This window comes from Alligator mississippiensis, chromosome 3 (genome assembly GCF_030867095.1).
Source record: "Alligator mississippiensis isolate rAllMis1 chromosome 3, rAllMis1, whole genome shotgun sequence".
NCBI lineage: Eukaryota > Metazoa > Chordata > Crocodylia > Alligatoridae > Alligator > Alligator mississippiensis.
Genome location: NC_081826.1, coordinates 50833303 through 50851978, shown reverse-complemented (window position 1 = coordinate 50851978; position 18676 = coordinate 50833303). Strand labels below are relative to the sequence as shown.

Genomic DNA, 18676 nt, shown 5'->3' with positions numbered 1-18676 from the left:
AGACAGGCAGATAGTGAGGCTGGCCCAGGCCAGGCAACAAAAGCAGGACCCTTCCAAGCTGACTGTAGCTCCATGACAGCCAGGCCTGGGATACATGGACAGTAGCTGGCTGGGCAGCAGCGCTGTGGTGATGCCGCTACAGCTTCAGGCAAGTACCTTGGCAGCTGGATTGGCTATGCAGGACAAGTCCTTCATGACCATGCCTGCCCGGGCCAGCTCATAGGTGCCCTTGGGCCCAGTGCCCAGCAACTGCCCACGATGGGGGCTCATGTGCCTGCTGCCACCACTGCCGCACCCCCTGCATGGTGCTTGTTCATCCATCTTATGTGGCAGCTACAGACAGATGAGCAAACACCATGCAGGGGGTGTGGCAGCAGCAAGTGAAGGCACACAAGCCCTTGTGGCAGCTGGCTACCAGGCTCCAGGCCTGCCAGCACCTCCAAGCCAGCCTAGGCAGCCCTGGGCATGAAGGATTCATCCCTTGAAGCCAGTTCAGTTGTGAAGGTGCCTGCCCACAGCTGCAGTGGCATTACCTCTGCATCACTGCCTGGCCAGCCATCACCCTTGTGCACTGGGCCGGGCTGTCACGAAGCTGCAATCAGCTGGGAAGGGTCGTACCCCCATGGCCCAGCGTGGGCCAGCCCTGTTATCCACCTGCTTCACCCAGGGCTGAGCTGGGCCAGCCCGCAGGTGCTGCTGAGGCAGGCACAGAGGAGCCAGGCCAGACCAGGCTGCTGGTGCAGGGCTCTTCCCAGCCACCTGTGGCTCCATGACAGCCTGGCCTGGCTTGGGCATAGGTAGCTGGGAACAATCCAGGTGCACAGCTCCCTCAACCCCAGCCACAGCTGACTAGGAAAGGCCTTGCCCTCATGGCTCAGCTCAGGCCAGCCCCTCCGTGCCTACCCTCAGCAGTCCCCACAGACCAGCCTGGCTCATCCCCCCAGCCTTAGCCCTGGGTGAGGCAGGCAGATAGTGGGGTGAAGCCAGCTGGCTTTGGCAATGTCCCCCACTGTGCGAGTGGCCAGCAGGGCTGAAAGCTGGGCAAACCCTAGCTGGGGTCCCTGTGCCTGAGGCGGGAGACAGGGAAGTTTAATCCCCCTCCCTGCCCCCACTTGACCTGAGGTTGCTGCCCAGGTCAGCTTGGGCCATGCCCCCTGCTGCATGAGCAGCTAGCAGTGGGGAAAGCCAAGCAGACCCTAGCTGGGGTCCCTGTGCCCGTGGAAGAGAGGGAAAACAGAGAAGTTTAATTTCCCTCCCTGCCCCCCTTCACCCAAGGTGCTGCCCTGGCCAGTGTTTGGCCATGCCGCCACTGGGGACAAACCTGACAAGGGCTGCTTCTCCTTTCCCCGCCCCCAGACACACCCCAGCTGGGGTCCTTTCAGGCCAGGGTGAGGGTTTAAACCCCTCCCTAATCACACTCAGTGGCTTGCCTGGGCCCACCGCACCCCCAGTCAGCTTCCTTCCAGCCTTGTAGCTGCTGCTGAAGGGAAGGGAGGGCTCACTCCAGAAATGCAGGCATGTGGCTACATTTCCAGAATAAAAAGTGAATGTCTATTCACTTGCAAATCGGTTCAATCTATGAAGGTTAGACTAACCTGCAAAGATTGAATTAATTCAGTCTTGGGCCTTTTGAATGTCTGTGCTTAGTCAATGTGATCTTTTGATATATCAAGGACTTTGTTTTTCAGTACAGCTTCATTGTAAACATCATCACCTGGCAGGTGAGACTGGATTGTTTTCTGCTAAGACTGCCAAAATAGTACAAGTCATGGTAATGAAATGAACAAAGCATCCAAGTGAACAAGGAATTGAATCTAGTAAAAATGGTTTATTTTTTTCTAGTTCTGCCTTAATATTTGTAGCTATTGATTTAAAATACTAACTTGTGCTAGTCACTGCCAGAAGAGGGATCAGAATCGAGGTCATCACTCCTTTTTATTTTGAAAAATGAATGGTGCTTTAACTGTCATCAGTTTTTTTATTGGAGTTCCCTTTTGTCTGAGCTATGAGTCTGATATGATCTGAAGTATGACCAGAATGAAGTAGAACAGAGCAATGATATGTCTTAGTAGTAAAAGATGTTATATACTTAATTGCTATATAAATGACCTCCCACTTATAATAAAAAAAGCCATTTTCAGTATTGATATGTACACATGTTCTTGGCAGTTTGTTGCCATGGAGAGCTGGAGAAGTCCCAGCAGGCATATGGAATAGTTGTGGTGTTCGTTTCAACTTTCACTTAGCTAATAACTGATGTAAAATGAGGAAACATGCTTCAGGCAGGTATGATTTGCATATTATGCTTGTAAACTTCTTGGTATATGAAATATTAACAGAATTAGGTGGACTTTGTAAGGATAGTTTCATAAACACAGATGGAAGTAAAGCATGAAGTATTCTGATGTTGTTTCATTTCCTGTGTGATTATTTTTTAAAACTAATGGGACAAATCTGGGACAAATCCTTCCGATTGCAGTTGATTTTACACCAATACTAAGCATGATTCATTTTATCTTCAGATGTAACCAAAAAAACCCAAACCAAAACTCGTTTTATCCCATTAAGGCCATCTGTTCTCACACATATTGTAGGTAAATTAATCATTTCTGCTTTTGCTGTGTGTTCCTTCTTTCTTTCTTTTTTTTCTATTTATTTATTTTTTTCTTTTTTGGTCCTTCTGCACTATATTATAATGGGGAAAATTGTCAGTATCTAATAGAAACATACTGATTGCAGTAAGGAACTGTAAGAACTGTATGTAACCTGCCCTGCTCTCCTCACAATGGTCAGTGATATTTAACAGGATAGAAAAGGGTAATGTGCATGTGCACTTTCTGATGCACTTTCTGGTACAAACAAGGCAAGAAATCTTTCATTGTTATAATTTGTTCCCTACATGGCCTTGAATGTCCATTTAATTGACACAAGATAATGGTTCTTTCTCTGAGTTTGCAGTTTCTTGATGGCTAGGTATTTAACCTACAGTAGGACTCCACTACTGAACATTAGGGTATTATATTCACTGATTTATAGGCATATGTTTAAAACCAAAGTGATAAAAGATTTAAAATTTACTTTGTATTGTTATTTAAATATCTTCAGTGCCAGGTTTACATCTGATCATTTTTAGTAAATATATGTGAGTATAGATTCAGCCTAAATGAGTTATCGCTGAAAATCTGTCTGAAACCAGATACAACTGTGTGCTGTAAAACATGTCTTTTTATTCTTTGTTCAAGGGTTAAAGCCAACTGAGTCAACCATGACTGGCAAAACACAGACCAGCAATGTCACCAATAAGAATGATCCCAAGTCCATCAACTCCAGAGTCTTCATTGGCAATCTGAACACAGCCATTGTCAAAAAAGGTGACATAGAAGCCATTTTTGCAAAGTACGGAAAAATAGTTGGCTGCTCAGTGCACAAAGGTTATGCATTTGTACAGTACATGAGTGAGAGGCATGCAAGGGCAGCAGTGGCAGGCGAGAATGCCAGGATCATTGCGGGACAACCACTTGGTAAGTGCTTAGGACTGGTACACTTTTTTTGTCTTGTCCCTGTCTGTTTGAAATATTTTTACGTTGTTTCTTGGGCTTATTTGTGTTTGGGTGTTTTATATACCTTTAAATAAGGACTATTTCTGGTAGTTTCAGCTTTTTCAAATAGTCTGCATGTTTTACTTCAAGTACTTGAGTAGTCCTGTTGAAGTCAACAGAAATACTCCAGTGAACAGGAACATGTGTTTGAATGATCTATCACTAGTTGGTAAATTTTACAACAGATATTTTGTCTATAGGAAATAGGATAGGATCATAGGAAAGTAGGTTCACCTCATCCAGCCCTCTAGTCAAGGAAGGAATGTCTCTGATTAAACCATCCCAACCAAGTGTCTGTTCAACTTGCTCTGGAAAATTTCTAGCAATGGAGATTTCACAGCTTCGCTAGGGAGCTGGTTCCAATATTGACCACCCACCAGAAAGATCCTCCTAATGTCCAACCTAAATTTGCTCTGCTGAACTGTGAGGCCACTGTTTCTATTCCTGTTCTCTACAGCCACAGGGAAAAGTCTTTCATCATCCTCTCTACAATTTCCTGTCGGGCTGTTATCAAAGATTGTTATCAAGTTTCCCCACAGTCTTCTCTTCTCCAGACTAAGTAACCCTAGTTCTTTCAGCCTTTCCTCAAAAGTCATGTTTCTCAGGCCTCTAATCATTTTTGTTGCTCTCTGCTGGATTCTTTCCAATCTGTCCATGTCTTTCTTGAGAAATGGGGCCCAAAACTGGACATGATACTCTATAAGAGCATGGCCTCATGGTTCTTATAAGATATATATAAAATTTGCAGAGTTCTTTGTGGTTAGAAATTAATCTTACATGAAAGAAAGAATGACTGCAAATTTTCTAGGGACGCATGCTATACAGAGTATCTTTTCTGCAGTTCTCCCTTACTACCTATTACGCAGTCCCTTGAAATTGCCTGGAAACCCAAACATGAATCTTTCTTGTGCCTTGGTCTCCCTTTTTAGAGAACAAATTTGGGAAGATTAAGCATTGTCCCACAGTACCAGAATCACACAATTGGTATAATTTTTTCTGTTTCCATGATTGTAATGACACACAATGGTTCTTAAACATAAACATATTTTTAATATTTGAAGTTTTCTTAAATTTATTGATTTTAGAGGTTGCATCATTCATGCTTCAATGGCATATCAAAGTCTTGCAGAAGCAAGAAAGAGAGGTTCAGTGTTTTTTAAATGGTGCTAAATTACCTAGAGAAAATATTTTCTATGTAGAAAGAATTGTCTTACATGGATAATTTAGGATTTTAGGATGAATTTATTCTTCTATGTAGGACTGTAGAATGTGTCCCTTTGAACTGAATCTAGGCTATGATTTTTGTTTGCTAGCATTTTTATAAAACAATGTATGTATAATCCAGATGTTACATATAAAAAATTACCTTTCAAAGTGGATAGCTTTTAACTATAAAGCCTTTTGATTAAAAATCCCTTGGAAAACTTTGGTCTCCAATTTGTTATGAGTATAGAAATACTGGAAAATACAGCAGGTTATTTTGTTGGGATCTAAACAGCTTGAAATAGAACATCATTGCTGTTTTGGTGAACCCACAGCAAGTACAGGAAAGATTGTAAACTTCAGCCTAAACTTGGTCACTTCTTCTAGATATATATGATGTTGATTTTTGCTTATTTGCGTGGTTTCAGTACTTTTCATAATTGCTGCTACACAATAGCATTTCTGTCAGTTCTTGAAAGATTCTTTAAAAAGTATGTATGATTGTGAACTTCTGTGAACTTGTGTGAAATAATAGCAGCCAAACATTCAAGTAAATTGAATTGCTAATAGTTTGAGTCAGCAGAAATCATCCCAAATATGCTGTAACACACAAACCCAAAGGCATTGAATGGTACTGTAGATTGGGGTGGGCAATTATTTTGGCTGGAGGGCTGCTTAACAAGTTTTGGTGAGATGCTGGGGTCCACAAGGGTGGTCCTGCCCCTTGACAAGCACCTCGTCCCTGGCTGCCATCTTGGGACTGGAAGTCCTGCCCCCTGCCCTTTGCTACCAGAAGTTCCTCTCCTTCCCCCGGAAGTATTCCTTTTGGGAAGGGGGTTTACCATCTTGGAATTGGGTGGGGGGAGAATTATATACTAAAGAAATATCTACAATACCATATTTTAATTTTATTTTGAAAAATATATTTTGGTCCTGATTTTGTGTGTGTTTGCATTGTTTATATAGAGGTGATTGCATAGTAGGGGAAAATGAAATCTTACTCTTGTATATTGTGGGGGTGTAGAGAAGTGTGGGGGTATGTGTGGGTGGGTACAGGGCTTGTGGGGGCTGTGGGTGTGTGGAAGAGGAGGGTGGCTGGGGGTGTGTGTAGTTGCATGTGTGTTCATGTGTCTGGTGGAGTGTACATGTAGCAGTGAGCAGGCCTCCCCCCAGAGGCATGCAGGTGTGTGTATGAGTAATGTGGGAGGGTGTGGGGGAGGGTATGAGTGGGCGTAGTGTTTTCGGAGTTTGTGATTGTGTGGGGGGAGGGTATGGTTGTGGAGTTTAAGGGTATAGTGAGGTGTGCGTGGGAACCCCCTGCACATGCCTCCCTGAGCTGGTCAGCACCTGCCTCTGCCCTGCAACAGCCCAGAGCCCATGTACCCTGCAGTATCTACCCATCACTACCAACAACATGCAGCCCCAGCCCTCCCTGCAGCTGCTCCGTACTGCCCTGCTGTGGCGTGTCCTGCTGCCCCTTGGGTATGCAGCAGGGCTGGGGTGGCTCTGTGGCTGGACTTCCTTTCTAGGCATCCCAAGTGCTAGCAGCTCCTTCTGGCTGCCACTGCTGCTGGCTGCAGCTTCGCAATACTGGTAGGGACCCACACTGCATAGCAATACTGGTAGGCACCCAGCATGCCTGGCGCCTGCTTCAGAGTCACCCATCCAGACTGAGTAGCAACAGCAGCAGTGGCTGCTGAGCAGAAACTGTTGCTCTCTGCAGGTGAAAAACAGCTCCTCCCCCTTGCCACTGTCAGGCCCTTCCTGTTGCAGCCACCTGGAGCCTGTGCCATGCTGGCCTGTCCTGCATCTCCACTGCTGTCATCATCACCTCTAGGCTGCCCAGCAAGGCAGCACTGGCAATGCAGAGCAGCTGCAGGATAGCCTGGGCAGTGGTAATGGTGGTAGAGACCCAGGGTAGTCTGGCACGGCACAGGCTCCAAGCAGCTGCAGCACAAAGGTCCCAGCAGCGGTGAGGGGGAGAGGTCGCCTTTCCCCCCATGCTGATCAACAGTTCTGCCTACTGCTGCTGCTCAGCAAGGACAGGCAAGTCTGGAGCAGTTGCATGGCACGCCGGCTTGGGGCTGCATGCAGAGGTCCCTACCAGTACAGCTGGTATCAGGAGTGGCGGCAGCCAGAAGAAGCCACTGCCACTTGGGGTGCCTAGAACGGCAGTTCAGCTGCAGAACTGCCCCAGCCCCACTGTATTCCCAGGGAGCAGCAGGACGCACCAAGGCCAGGCACCTGGCCCAGGTGGAACCAAGGGACCTGCTGTGGACCAGATCTAGCCCACAGGCCATATTTTGCCCACCCCTGCTGTAGAGAATGATTTGATAGTTGACTGACCAATTTATCATAAACTTCCTGAGTATTTGTAGAACCAGAGTTCTTTTATGATTTTTTTTAAAAGCTATTTTATGCAGCAACTATTGTATAGTGCTTTGGAGTTATATAACTAATATGCTAGGTCTCCAAAAAAAGAAAAACAGCTGATAGGCTACTCAATCATATTTTATTAGCTTGCTTTATAACTACTTCATAAAATGTCTTAGAGAAAAGTCAGAATCAGATGGTAAATAACAAAAAATTATAGGCTTGTAGCTTATTGTCATGAATGCTTAGCTAAAGAATCTCTGTGTGCTACATTCTCTGTGAGATGGCAGTCTTGGAGCCTGTATTCTGAGTCCATAATTCTAAGGAACAGGCTAAAGAATGCCATCAGTGCATTAAATACAGCTCCTCACCAACCAACTGACCCAATTATTTCCAAAACCATTCCTTCCTAGGGCAAGCCTACTGTTATTACCCTCACTACTATGGCTGCTGCTATTTTATTTGGTTTTGGTTGTACATGATGTGCGAGGTGCTTTGAGAAGATGGGAATGGTGAGAGAAATGTTAGGGAATATGACAAGGGTCAGGATGGGACCAGGAACTGAGCTGACAGTTGGGAAAGAATCAGGAATATGAAAACAAGCTAACAGTCAAACATTAAAGTCCAAGGCTAGGAAATGAAAAAAAGAAAACTCACCTCTTCACATGCATATAGACAAGAGCAGGATTCATTGGCTATCCTTCAATATGAGAATGATGTCCTCTATGGGGGGATTATTGGTGAGTTTTAAGGTGCCTGAGGAGTCCAATCCATGTTCTGCAAGTTTTTCCACAGCTATGACAAGTGGTGCCTTGTTGTGGGGGAGGGAGAGCTCCAACTGTTGGCCGGGATGTTGTGCACTTTCCTTCCTCCTCTGCCATTTCTTGGCTTCCTGAGCAAGACGGTTCACTTCAAAGTGGGCTGTAGCTTGATGTATGGTGCAGTGCTTGATGTATGGGCTGTAGCTTGATGTATGGTGCAGTACCATTGAGACCTGTTACCATTTAGCACTTCCCAACTTGTAAGGCTGATGCCAGCCTTCCTAAGATATGCTTTCAGGGAGTCCTTATAGCACTTGCTTTGCCCTCCAGAGGTCCTCTTACTATGACTAAGTTGAGAGAAAAGGACCTGTTTCAGGAGATGAGTGTCAGCCATATACACACAGTGGCCAGCCCAGTGAAGTTGATGTTTCATGATCTTTGCCTCAATGCTGGTTATTTAGCTGCAGAGAGGATACTGGCACTAGTGCAGTGGTCTTCCCATCTAATGCAAAGAATCTTCTCAAGGCAATTCTGATGGAACCATTACAGATGTTTAAGATGGCTTCAATATGTCACCCACATCTTACACTTGAGAGTGTGGGGATAACCCCTGCATTGTAGACCAGGATCTTAGTTTCCATCTGCAGATCTCAGTCAGCAAAGACACAGCAAAGCAGCTTTCTGAAGTATTTCCTGGCAATTGGGAAAGAGAATCAGGAATATGAAAACAAGTGAAGGGACAGATAAAGTCCAAAGCCAGGGAATAAGAACAGAGAACTCACCTCTTCAGATACATATAGACAAGAGCAGGATAAAGGCTATGTTAGAGGTGTTTGAGGCAACCCCTAGAGGCTTGAATGTTGCTTACTCAAAGCACAAATGCCAGATGATGTCTTAAATACCTAGATTGCTCTTCTCTGTTACCAGTGCCATAGGGTATTTTCATCTATGGCCACCTAAAGGCACACCTTCAAGATGGTGAAGACTAGGTGAAAAGATGCAGTAGAAAGAAAAACAGTCAAGCCCCATCTGCGTCTAATTTTGACATCACAGATTGTCAGTAAATATAATCAAACCATAATTAGCCATTTAACTTCTTGTATGTGTCACTAGAAAAATGGCTTTTTTGGAGCAATGTTCATTTGCATGCACTAGCTTCATTGTCAACCATGTCAGAAAGGACATTCCAGACAGAAGGCATAAAATTTGCAAGAAAGTGTGAAGATGCTTTTGAAATAACTCCTGAAGAAAACTTTCAAATGACTGTCCATAATATTTTTTTTTTAACAAGAATGTGTTAGAAAATGGTCGCCCCCTGTTACCAGTTGACCCGGGCAACTATAGGCCAGTCAGTCTCACCTCCATCCTTGGTAAAGTCTTTGAAAAAATTATCAAGGCTCACATTTGTGAGAGCCCGGCAGGACAAATTATGCTGAGGGGAAACCAGCACGGGTTCGTGGCAGGCAGATCGTGCCTGACCAATCTAGTCTTTTTATGACCAGGTTACGAAACACCTGGACACAGGAGGAGGGGTGGATGTCGTATACTTAGACTTCAGGAAGGCCTTTGATACGGTATCCCACCCCATACTGGTGAACAAGTTAAGAGGCTGTGACTTGGATGACTACACAGTCCGGTGGGTGGCGAATTGGCTGGAGGGCCGCACCCAGAGAGTCGTGGTGGATGGGTCGGTCTCGACCTGGAAGGGTGTGGGCAGTGGGGTCCCGCACGGCTCAGTCCTTGGACCGATACTCTTTAATGTCTTCATCAGTGACTTGGACGAGGGAGTGAAATGTACTCTGTCCAAGTTTGCAGATGACAAAAAGCTATGGGGAGAAGTGGACACGATGGAGGGCAGGGAACAGCTGCAAGCAGACCTGGACAGGTTGGACAAGTGGGCAGAAAACAACAGGATGCAGTTCAACAAGGAGAAATGCAAAGTGCTGCACCTAGGGAGGAAAAATGTCCAGCACACCTACAGCCTAGGGAATGACCTGCTGGGTGGCACGGAAGTGGAAAGGGATCTTGGAGTCCTAGTGGACTCCAAGATGAACATGAGTCAGCAGTGTGATGAAGCCATCAGAAAAGCCAATGGCACTTTATTGTGCATCAGCAGATGCATGACGAACAGATCCAAGGAGGTAATACTTCCCCTCTATCGGGCACTGGTCAGACCGCAGTTGGAGTACTGAGTGCAATTCTGGGCGCCACACTTCAAGAAGGATGCGGATAACCTGGAGAGGGTCCAGAGAAGGGCCACTCGTATGGTTAAGGGCCTACAGACCAAGCCCTACGAGGAGAGACTAGAGAAACTGGACCTTTTCAGCCTCCGCAAGAGAAGGTTGAGAGGCGACCTTGTGGCTGCCTATAAGTTCATCATGGGGGCAGAGAAGGGAATTGGTGAGTATTTATTTACCAAGGCGCCCCCGGGGGTTACAAGAAATAATGGCCACAAGCTAGCAGAGAGCAGATTTAGATTGGACATTAGGAAGAACTTCTTCACAGTTCGAGTGGCCAGGGTCTGGAATGGGCTCCCAAGGGAGGTGGTGCTCTCCCCTACCCTGGGGATCTTCAAGAGGAGGTTAGATGAGTATCTAGCTGGGGTCATCTAGACCCAGCACTCTTTCCTGCTTATGCAGGGGGTCGGACTCAATGCTCTATTGAGGTCCCTTCTGACCCTAACATCTATGAATCCATAAGCACCAGGTTGAGCAGCACTTTACCTCTCATCAGCCCATAAACTTCTTGAGTCAGATAGAGCTCATCCATGCACAAGAGAAAGCTTTGCGACTGCTCGGATTTGGCTGAGCACTCTTCCCACGAGATGTCAGTGTAGTTGGGAAGAGCGCTCGGCCAAATCCAAGCAGTCAGAAAGCTTTCTTTCATGCGTGGATGAGCTCTATCTGATGCTAGAAGTCTACGGGCCGACGAGAGGTAAAGTGCTGCTTGACCTGGTACTGGCAATGGGGGACGACCTAATCAGTGATCTAAAAATCGAAGGGAAGCTGGGTGACAGTGACCATGAACTGATCACCTTCACCATCTGCCGTAAAGCTGGCAAGTCAGCAATACAGAAGTCCTCAACTTCAGGAAAGCTAACTTTGACAAGCTCAGGAGGCTTGTCAGTGAGGCCCTAAGGAACCATGACCCAAAGGGGAGGGGAGTTCAGAAAGAGTGGTTGCTCCTAAAGGGAGCAATCCTGGATGCACAAGCAAAGTCTATTCTGTCTCAAAGGAAAGGCAGCAAAAGGGCACAGCAGCCCCCTTGGCTCTGCAGGGAAGTCGCGGACATCCTGTGTCTAAAAAGACAGACCTACAAAGGATGGAGGACTGGCTCCACCTCCAAGGAGGAATATTCTGCACTGGTCCAGACCTCCGGGGAGTGAACCAGGAAAGCCAAGGCTGCAACAAAACTCCAACTAGCTACAAGTATCAAAGACAATAAAAAGTCCTTTTTTAGATATGTGGGGAGCTAGAGGAAAAGCAAGGGCAACATTGCACCCCTGCTATACTGGATGGGACAACTGACAACCAACGCCCAGGAAAAAGCCAACTTACTAAATGGGTACTTTGCATCATTTTTTCACCGGTCCCAAGGGACGCCCCTCCCCATTACGGAACAGGAACGCCTGGGTGAGGGTGACTCCTTACCCTCCATAAATGCTGACCTTGTGAATGAACACCTTGAGAGGCTGGACACCTTCAAGTCAGCTGGCCCTGACAGTTTACACCCCGGGGTACTCAAGGAGCTGTCAAGCATCATAGCTCAGCCCCTGGCATAGATCTTCGAGAGCTCCTGGCGCTCTGGTGAAGTGCCCAAAGATTGGAAGAAGGCCAACGTGGTGCGTATCTTCAAGAAAGGTAGGAAAGTGGATCCAGCAAACTACAGGCCCATCAGCCTGACCTCTATCCTGGGGAAAGTCTTAGAAAAGATTGTCAAAGAGGCCATTCTTAACAGACTGGCTGATGGCAACATCCTGAGGGATAGCCAGCACAGGTTTGTTGAGGGTAGGTCTTGCTCGACCAATCTTATTTCCTTCTAAGACCAGGCGACCTATCAAGGGAGAAGAGATAAATGTCATATATCTTGACTTTAAAAATCCTTCAGTCTGGTCTCCTATGATCACCTCTTGGCAAAACTGGCCAAGTGCAGCCTTGGCTTTGCCACAATCCACTGGCTGGGGAACTCGCTCCATGTTCGGACCCAGAGGGTGGTGGTTGATGGAAGTCAATTGTCGTGGTGCCCTATGACCAGTGGGGTCCATCAAGAATCTGTCCTTGGGCCAAAAGTATTCAACATCTTCATTAATGATGTGGACATTGGTGTCAGAAGTGGACTGGCCAAGTTTGCTGATGACACCAAACTCTGGGGTAAAGCATCTACACCTGAGGACAGGAGGGCGATCCAGGCTGACCGTGACAGGCTCAGGAAATGAACAGACGAAAATGTGATGGTGTTTAACACCAAAAATTGCAAGGTTCTCCACCTCAGGAAGAAAAATCCACAGCATGCTTATAGCCTCAGCAGTGCTACACTGGCTAGCACTACGGATGAAAAGAACTTGGGGGTCATGATTGGCCACAAGATAAACATGAGCCTTCCATGTGATACTGTGGCTAGTAAAGCGAGCAAAACACTGGCTTGCATCCATAGATGCTTCTCGAGTAAATCCCAGGACATTATTCTCCTGTTGTATTTGGCCTTGGTGAGGCCACAGCTGGAGTATTGCACCCAGTTTTGGGCTCCACAATTCAAAAAGGATGTGGAGAAGCTTGAGAGAGTGCAGAGGAGAACCATGCGCATGATCAGAGGTCAGGAAAACAGACCATAGGATGAGAAGCTGAAAGCTATGAGACTCTCCAACCTGGAAAAGCGCAGGCTCAGGGGTGATCTGATGGCCACCTTTAAGTTTATCAGGGGTACTCACCAGGATCTGGGGGAATGTCTCTTCACCAGAGCGCCCCAAGGAGTGACAAGGTCAAATGGTCACAAACTCCTCCAAGACCGTTTCAGGCTGGACATAAGGAAAAACTTCTTTACTGTCCGGGCCCCCATGGCCTGGAATAGACTGCCGCCGGCGGTGGTTCAAGCACCTACTTTGAATGCCTTCAAGAGAAATTTGGATGTTTATCTTGCTGGGATCCTATGATCCCTGCTGACTTCCTGCCCCTGAGGGAGGGGACTGGACTCAATGATCTTCCAAGGTCCCCTCCAGCCCTAATGTCTATGAAATCAGTGAAAAAATATTCCAAGGTAAGGAAAGAGTGTTGAAAACAAGTGTACCTCTAATTGTTACAGTAAGGTCAGGTTCCTATATGCTGTTTCAATGCTTAAATGTATAACTGTGGTCCTATCCACCCAGGAAATCTGTTAAAGCACCCACTTTTGGAACAAAGCTTCATTTTTGCCACAGAGTTAAGCCAGAGCAAATGTAATGGAGGAGGGCCCATGTACCTATTGCTTTAAGTCAGAGCTGTCCAACTTCCAAGCAGCCAGGGGCCTCACTTCCCACTAGCTGCGCCAGCAGGGGCTGCATGCCCTGTGGGCTGCACCAGAGCAAGCTGTGTTCTGCATACCTCATGGACCCTCCCACCACCACGGATCCTGAAACTCACCCCTCATCACTGTGCACAAGCCACTGCCCCAGTTTGCCTTGTGCCTGCAACCATCTCACCACCAGTGCACTGCATGCCTGCAAGCCTTTCCCCAACAACTAAGCTATGTGCCTATGAGCCCCCATTGCTTCACTGCATGCCTGTGACTCCCCCCACATCCTCTGGGGTGGGGAAAGGATGTGGCAGCCTGGAGAATAGCTGCTATTGCAGCTGGAGTGATGGCAGTGGGGGGAGCAGCAACCAGGCAGGAGCCTGTGGGCCACAGTTTAATCCCTTGGAGGCCACATACAGCCCTTGAGCACCAATTGAACCACCAGCTTTGACGTTCCTACACCAGTAGGATGGAATAGGATGTGACTCAGATGCTAATAGGTGATATTATTCTAGGCTACTCTTTTCATGCTCAAAGTTTCCAAGTGTTCAGTTACAACACAAATAGTGGATACTTTGATCTAGAAAATAATATAAAATGTTTTAATCAGTACTAACATATTCAACTGTAGGTGAAAACAGTATGGTTTAGCCAAAAAATGGATTTGTCAAAGTAGTGTGTCTGTTTAAAATTTGTTTCAATATAAAAATGTCTAACTGCCTTTTAGACAGTACTAGCAGCATCAAACTAAGATGAAGTAATGCTAGGCTGTAGCAGAGGGTTGCTTTTATATGCAACAAGAAGAAAAACGTAATTAGAAACCTAGATAAGAGCAGAATTCAGAATGCCAGAATTATCCAGGAGGGGCTTTTGGAGGAGAATTTGAGGTAATGTTTTAAACTTGCACTTGGAAAAGAAAGGTGATGGAATAGTAGGTAGTGGGATGGAGATGCACATAATTTTTTTTATTCAGATCATCAGATCCCTGCTATTAAAGCCCCAGTTAAGTCTATACCAGTAATAAAGGTGTGATGAAGGGACAAGAACAGACTGTCAGATGCACATACTGTTGAGTATGTAGCTTCTTAGCATTATTAATTATTGTTTCTAAATAAAATTAAAATATAAAAATGGTGAGATGAAGACTGGACAGATGTCAGTGATGAAAGGCTAACTGAGCAATGTTATTTACAGAGATGTTATGCCAGAGGGATTTTCTGCAGCCAATGATGGAGTCTGTATAATAGTCTGGAACTAGTAAACAAGACATAATATAATTTTTATTGCACCCATAAATCACATTTGTTTTACATTGTCTCACCTTACTGATAATTTGTACCAGCTCCTGACCTCTGTGGCATGCCTTTGTGCATTTTGCACTAAATTCTATTCTCTTTTACAGCAGCATAATTGTAATTGAAATAACTCTGCTGAACTTGTTAATGTAGCTATGGTCAGGATTTGGCCCTGAAACATTAAATGGAATTATCAGGTGTTTTTCTAATGAACTAAAAATACTTCTGTGAATTAAAGAAATTAATGGCCTTCCTGTATTGTTTATGTATATTTATTTTGATAGATCTTGGAGGCTGTGAACTGAGCTTGGGGCCCCAATACATTAACTACTGTAAAATCACAGACCTTACCTCACAGAGCTTAATATCTAAATAGACAAGCTTGGAAGGAGTTTATATGCATTTCGTAATTTTTTTTCAGTGAGTACATTTATATGCCATGAAGCTTCTGCATGGGTTTCTTGAAAAGCTATTACAGTATTTTTTAGGAAGTACCAACTCTACCCTACAGGCCCTAAGGCAATAAAATACCAGGCACAGCAATATGCATTGTGATTTTTAGCATGTGAATCACCACCATCTGATAATGTAGGAAATGTCCTAGTTCGCTTAGGACAAAAAAAATGCCAGCACAGTTGCTAGTAAATACAGCATAAACCTACTCATGAAATCCGCCCTGCCTTAGTAACACAGGCCCATTTTTTGTCAGTCTAGCTGCATTTTCAGAGCATCAAACCCCTGGGTTTACTATTTTCCTGCAGCATTTAGGTCAATGTGTATGTGTGTGTGTCTTCTTTTTGGGGGGTTGTGGGGCAAAGGGATTGAGGAGGAAGGTCATTGTATTTTAACAAGTATCATCTTCATTCCCATTCCACTTGGGTAAGCACAGGAATGCCTCCATTTTTTGCTTAAAGGAGGGGTGGGGGGGGAGTTGGCTGGGGTATGCCTCTGACACCATCCCATCAGCCTGCAGTACTGGCCAGTTCAGGAGGGAGGAGCACTCAGCACCACAGCTTGAGCTGTGCACTGGAGGTTACAATCCATACCTTGCTGTTGTTTCTCCACTCCTATGTGGTTACACATAGGCCAAGGCAATCTGTTCCTTTGTCTTTTATCAGGTATCATATTCATCCTGGTGTAAAAAGCCAATGCCTGGGGCAGTACTGTGTGAACACCTCCCTTGGACTACATATTAAGACCTGTTGGTATTACTGTGTCTGTGAGACTCCACCTGAAAAACCTGATATGTGGGTGTAGTTCTGATATAGGAGGAGCTATGATGATGTACTACTACTTTCTTTGGGAGGCAGGGGGCGTGGGGGAATAGGCATTGGAGTTATAAAACCCTATTTATTTATTTTAATCTCATTCTTGTACTGCTATAGTTATTTCCAGTTTGCATTGAAGTAGTTCAGAGGACAGTATCTTACCAATACATAGAAAAATATGATTTATATTTAAAGCTATCATGGACATCATTTACTGCATGTTAAAATTAAAAATAGCTAGAAGTATGACACGTATTCTTGCAGCTCCTTTGGTTGATATCCTTTTTAACTAAAAAATTAGTTCCACTGTGGCTTCAATCCTTTTTCGTTTCTGTAAGTATTATTCACATACGTCTGCCTTCGGGTCCAAATTAGATGCAGTCTCTGAGTACCTAGTGAGCACAGACTGACATATAGCCTCAGGTAAGATGGTGGTTATAGATAATTATTTTGGACAACATACTCCATTGCACAACCTCTTGAGAAGTACAGAAGCCCTTCAGGGGCTTTCTAAGTCATGACAACCCAGTAGAAAACATCCAAGGACTGGAGCAGGTAATAAAGAGTACCTTTGGAGAGACATAGACATATACCTTTGTTGTTAAATTAAATTGATGTGACAATGGAGCTTTGTTCCCCCCTATTTGTTTCTTGTGCTTCTGCTCAGTCAAAACAAATCTTTTGTATCTTGTGTTTTTAGTGTGGCAACAGCGAGGCACTCTTAACTATAAGCTTTCAGACCCAGTACTCTCCAGAGTGAATCCATTTTTTGCTATAGCCTAAATGTCCTACACAGTATTATGAATGTCACAAGTGCTTATAAAAGTTACAAATCCTCTTCTGAGTAGAGAACACTTCTGTGTAAAATAGTTTGTGAGTCCTTGAAAATATGCAAGTAGTGCACTTATTTCAACTTGCTTCTCATTAAGCCCATTTAACTTAAAGATTGGCAACAAAAGGAAATACAAAACTGAATTATTGGTTAGTCAGTACCCTACCTTTGCCCTCAATCCTGAATCAAGTAGCAGTGTGGGAACATCAATCTGTTTATGTACTTATCAAGTTCAGGATCATAGTCCATGACTCTAATGTGTAGCGATTGATGCGATTGATCCTACTTCTCTTTCCCATTTATCTCCCACTGAATTCAATGCTAATTTCATACTTGTTCAGGACTCAGCCCTCAGGAAATCTACAATATCATGTGTTAAATACTAGCAGTGGTGTATTAGCTATAAGATAGTTTATCACATTTTGCTGAAGTTTAAATCAGTGGAGCCTTTTATTTTTATCATAGGTCAAAAAGCATTCTGAACTAAAGGGAGGGACAGCTTCATAGGAACCTTAGAGAATTTGAAAATGTTTTAGAATTTTAATATATGCTTTAATGAGGCATATTAGTAAGAGGTTTGAATGCAAATGTTTCATTTAAAATAAAGGACAAGGTCTCTAGTGCTTTAAAGTTATTACGATAGCTATTTTATAGTGGTATTACTGACTGTTAAAGTATGCTATCTGAAGACACAGTACATATAAACTACTTTAAGACCTTATAGCAGATGTACTAGGAGCTGCTTTGTCAGGGAGTGCAGGAAGTGGCACAGGGTATCAGTAGATCAGATATTAATTTTGATGACCTAGATTGGGGTGGCAAAGTGAAAGAGGTTTGCGGTCTCTTGGCAGGATTTTAAGCCAAGCTCTACTCCACAGGAGTGAATGGATGCATGGTCCCCAAGTCCATGTATTTAGCAACTAACTGTCCTCAAGTCCCCAAAGCTTATGTTATGGTTTGCAAGCACTTGCTTAGCATACACTGTTATCCCAGGCCATGCCTCCATGCTTGAATAGTCACCCCACACTAGGTGAAGACTGCAAAACACCGCCATCTTCTCCCAGTGAAGCAATTATTTAAAGTTGCCCTCAGTTGCTAGTTATCAGAGCACTCGCTGCTGTGCATGGATATTCACTCATTGTGTGGCTGGTTGGCTGACTTATACTAGATAGGCTAAGTCCCGCGATAACTAATATATTAAATATTTGATTAATAAATCAAAATGATTAAAGATCCATTTTTGTTGCTAATGTTGAAACCACATGTTGGGTTTAGAGAAGACTTGATGCAACCTGCATTCTCTAGAACAGTGACTAATTTTAAGAAGACAATACCATACCGTAACATATCTCCCTTACTTCATGTTTAAATCACCCCCCACAACTTCTTAAATAATGTCTTTGTCATTTGTCCTTAGGCATGAGCAGACTGTTACAGGACTTCTGACAACTTGCTGATTAATCTTCCACTGTGCAAGTCAAAGGTTGTTAACACTTTATCCAGTGAAAGTCACTCTTTACCAGTCACTCAGTCTGCTTCTCTATTCACTGCCTTAAAGAAACTGTTGTGCAGCTTGCGTTAACATGTTTGTCGCCTTTTTATGTCCACTGCTTTATGAACTAACTTCCCGATGGTTCTAATGCAATCTGTTTCTCATATGTTAGTGTCTTTTCTCATTACTGGCTTTCTGGTCAGTGCTCATTGCTGGCTTTCTTACAAACAGTGCTCACTGCTTATGTGATTCTTCCAAAGTAGACATTTGCTCTGTATCTATTACTGCAGGACGTAGGCACTTCCAGGTACATCTGAACCTCTTTTGTTGGTGTCTTAGTAAAATTATTGCGTCTCTGGGCCTGTA

General features: G+C 44.5%; 1 protein-coding gene across 3 annotated transcripts in view; it reads left to right on the top strand.

Annotated features, from left to right (window-relative positions):
* Nucleotides 1-18676, top strand: part of RALYL (RALY RNA binding protein like) — a 717576-nt gene that overhangs the window by 346474 nt on the left and 352426 nt on the right. For all 3 annotated transcript variants that reach the window (XM_019486903.2, XM_059723935.1, XM_059723936.1), the window contains one exon: nt 3243-3521. In XM_019486903.2, the coding sequence (XP_019342448.1) occupies nt 3266-3521 (256 nt within the window). In that variant the 5' untranslated portion in view covers nt 3243-3265. The remainder of the gene's footprint in view (nt 1-3242; nt 3522-18676) is intronic.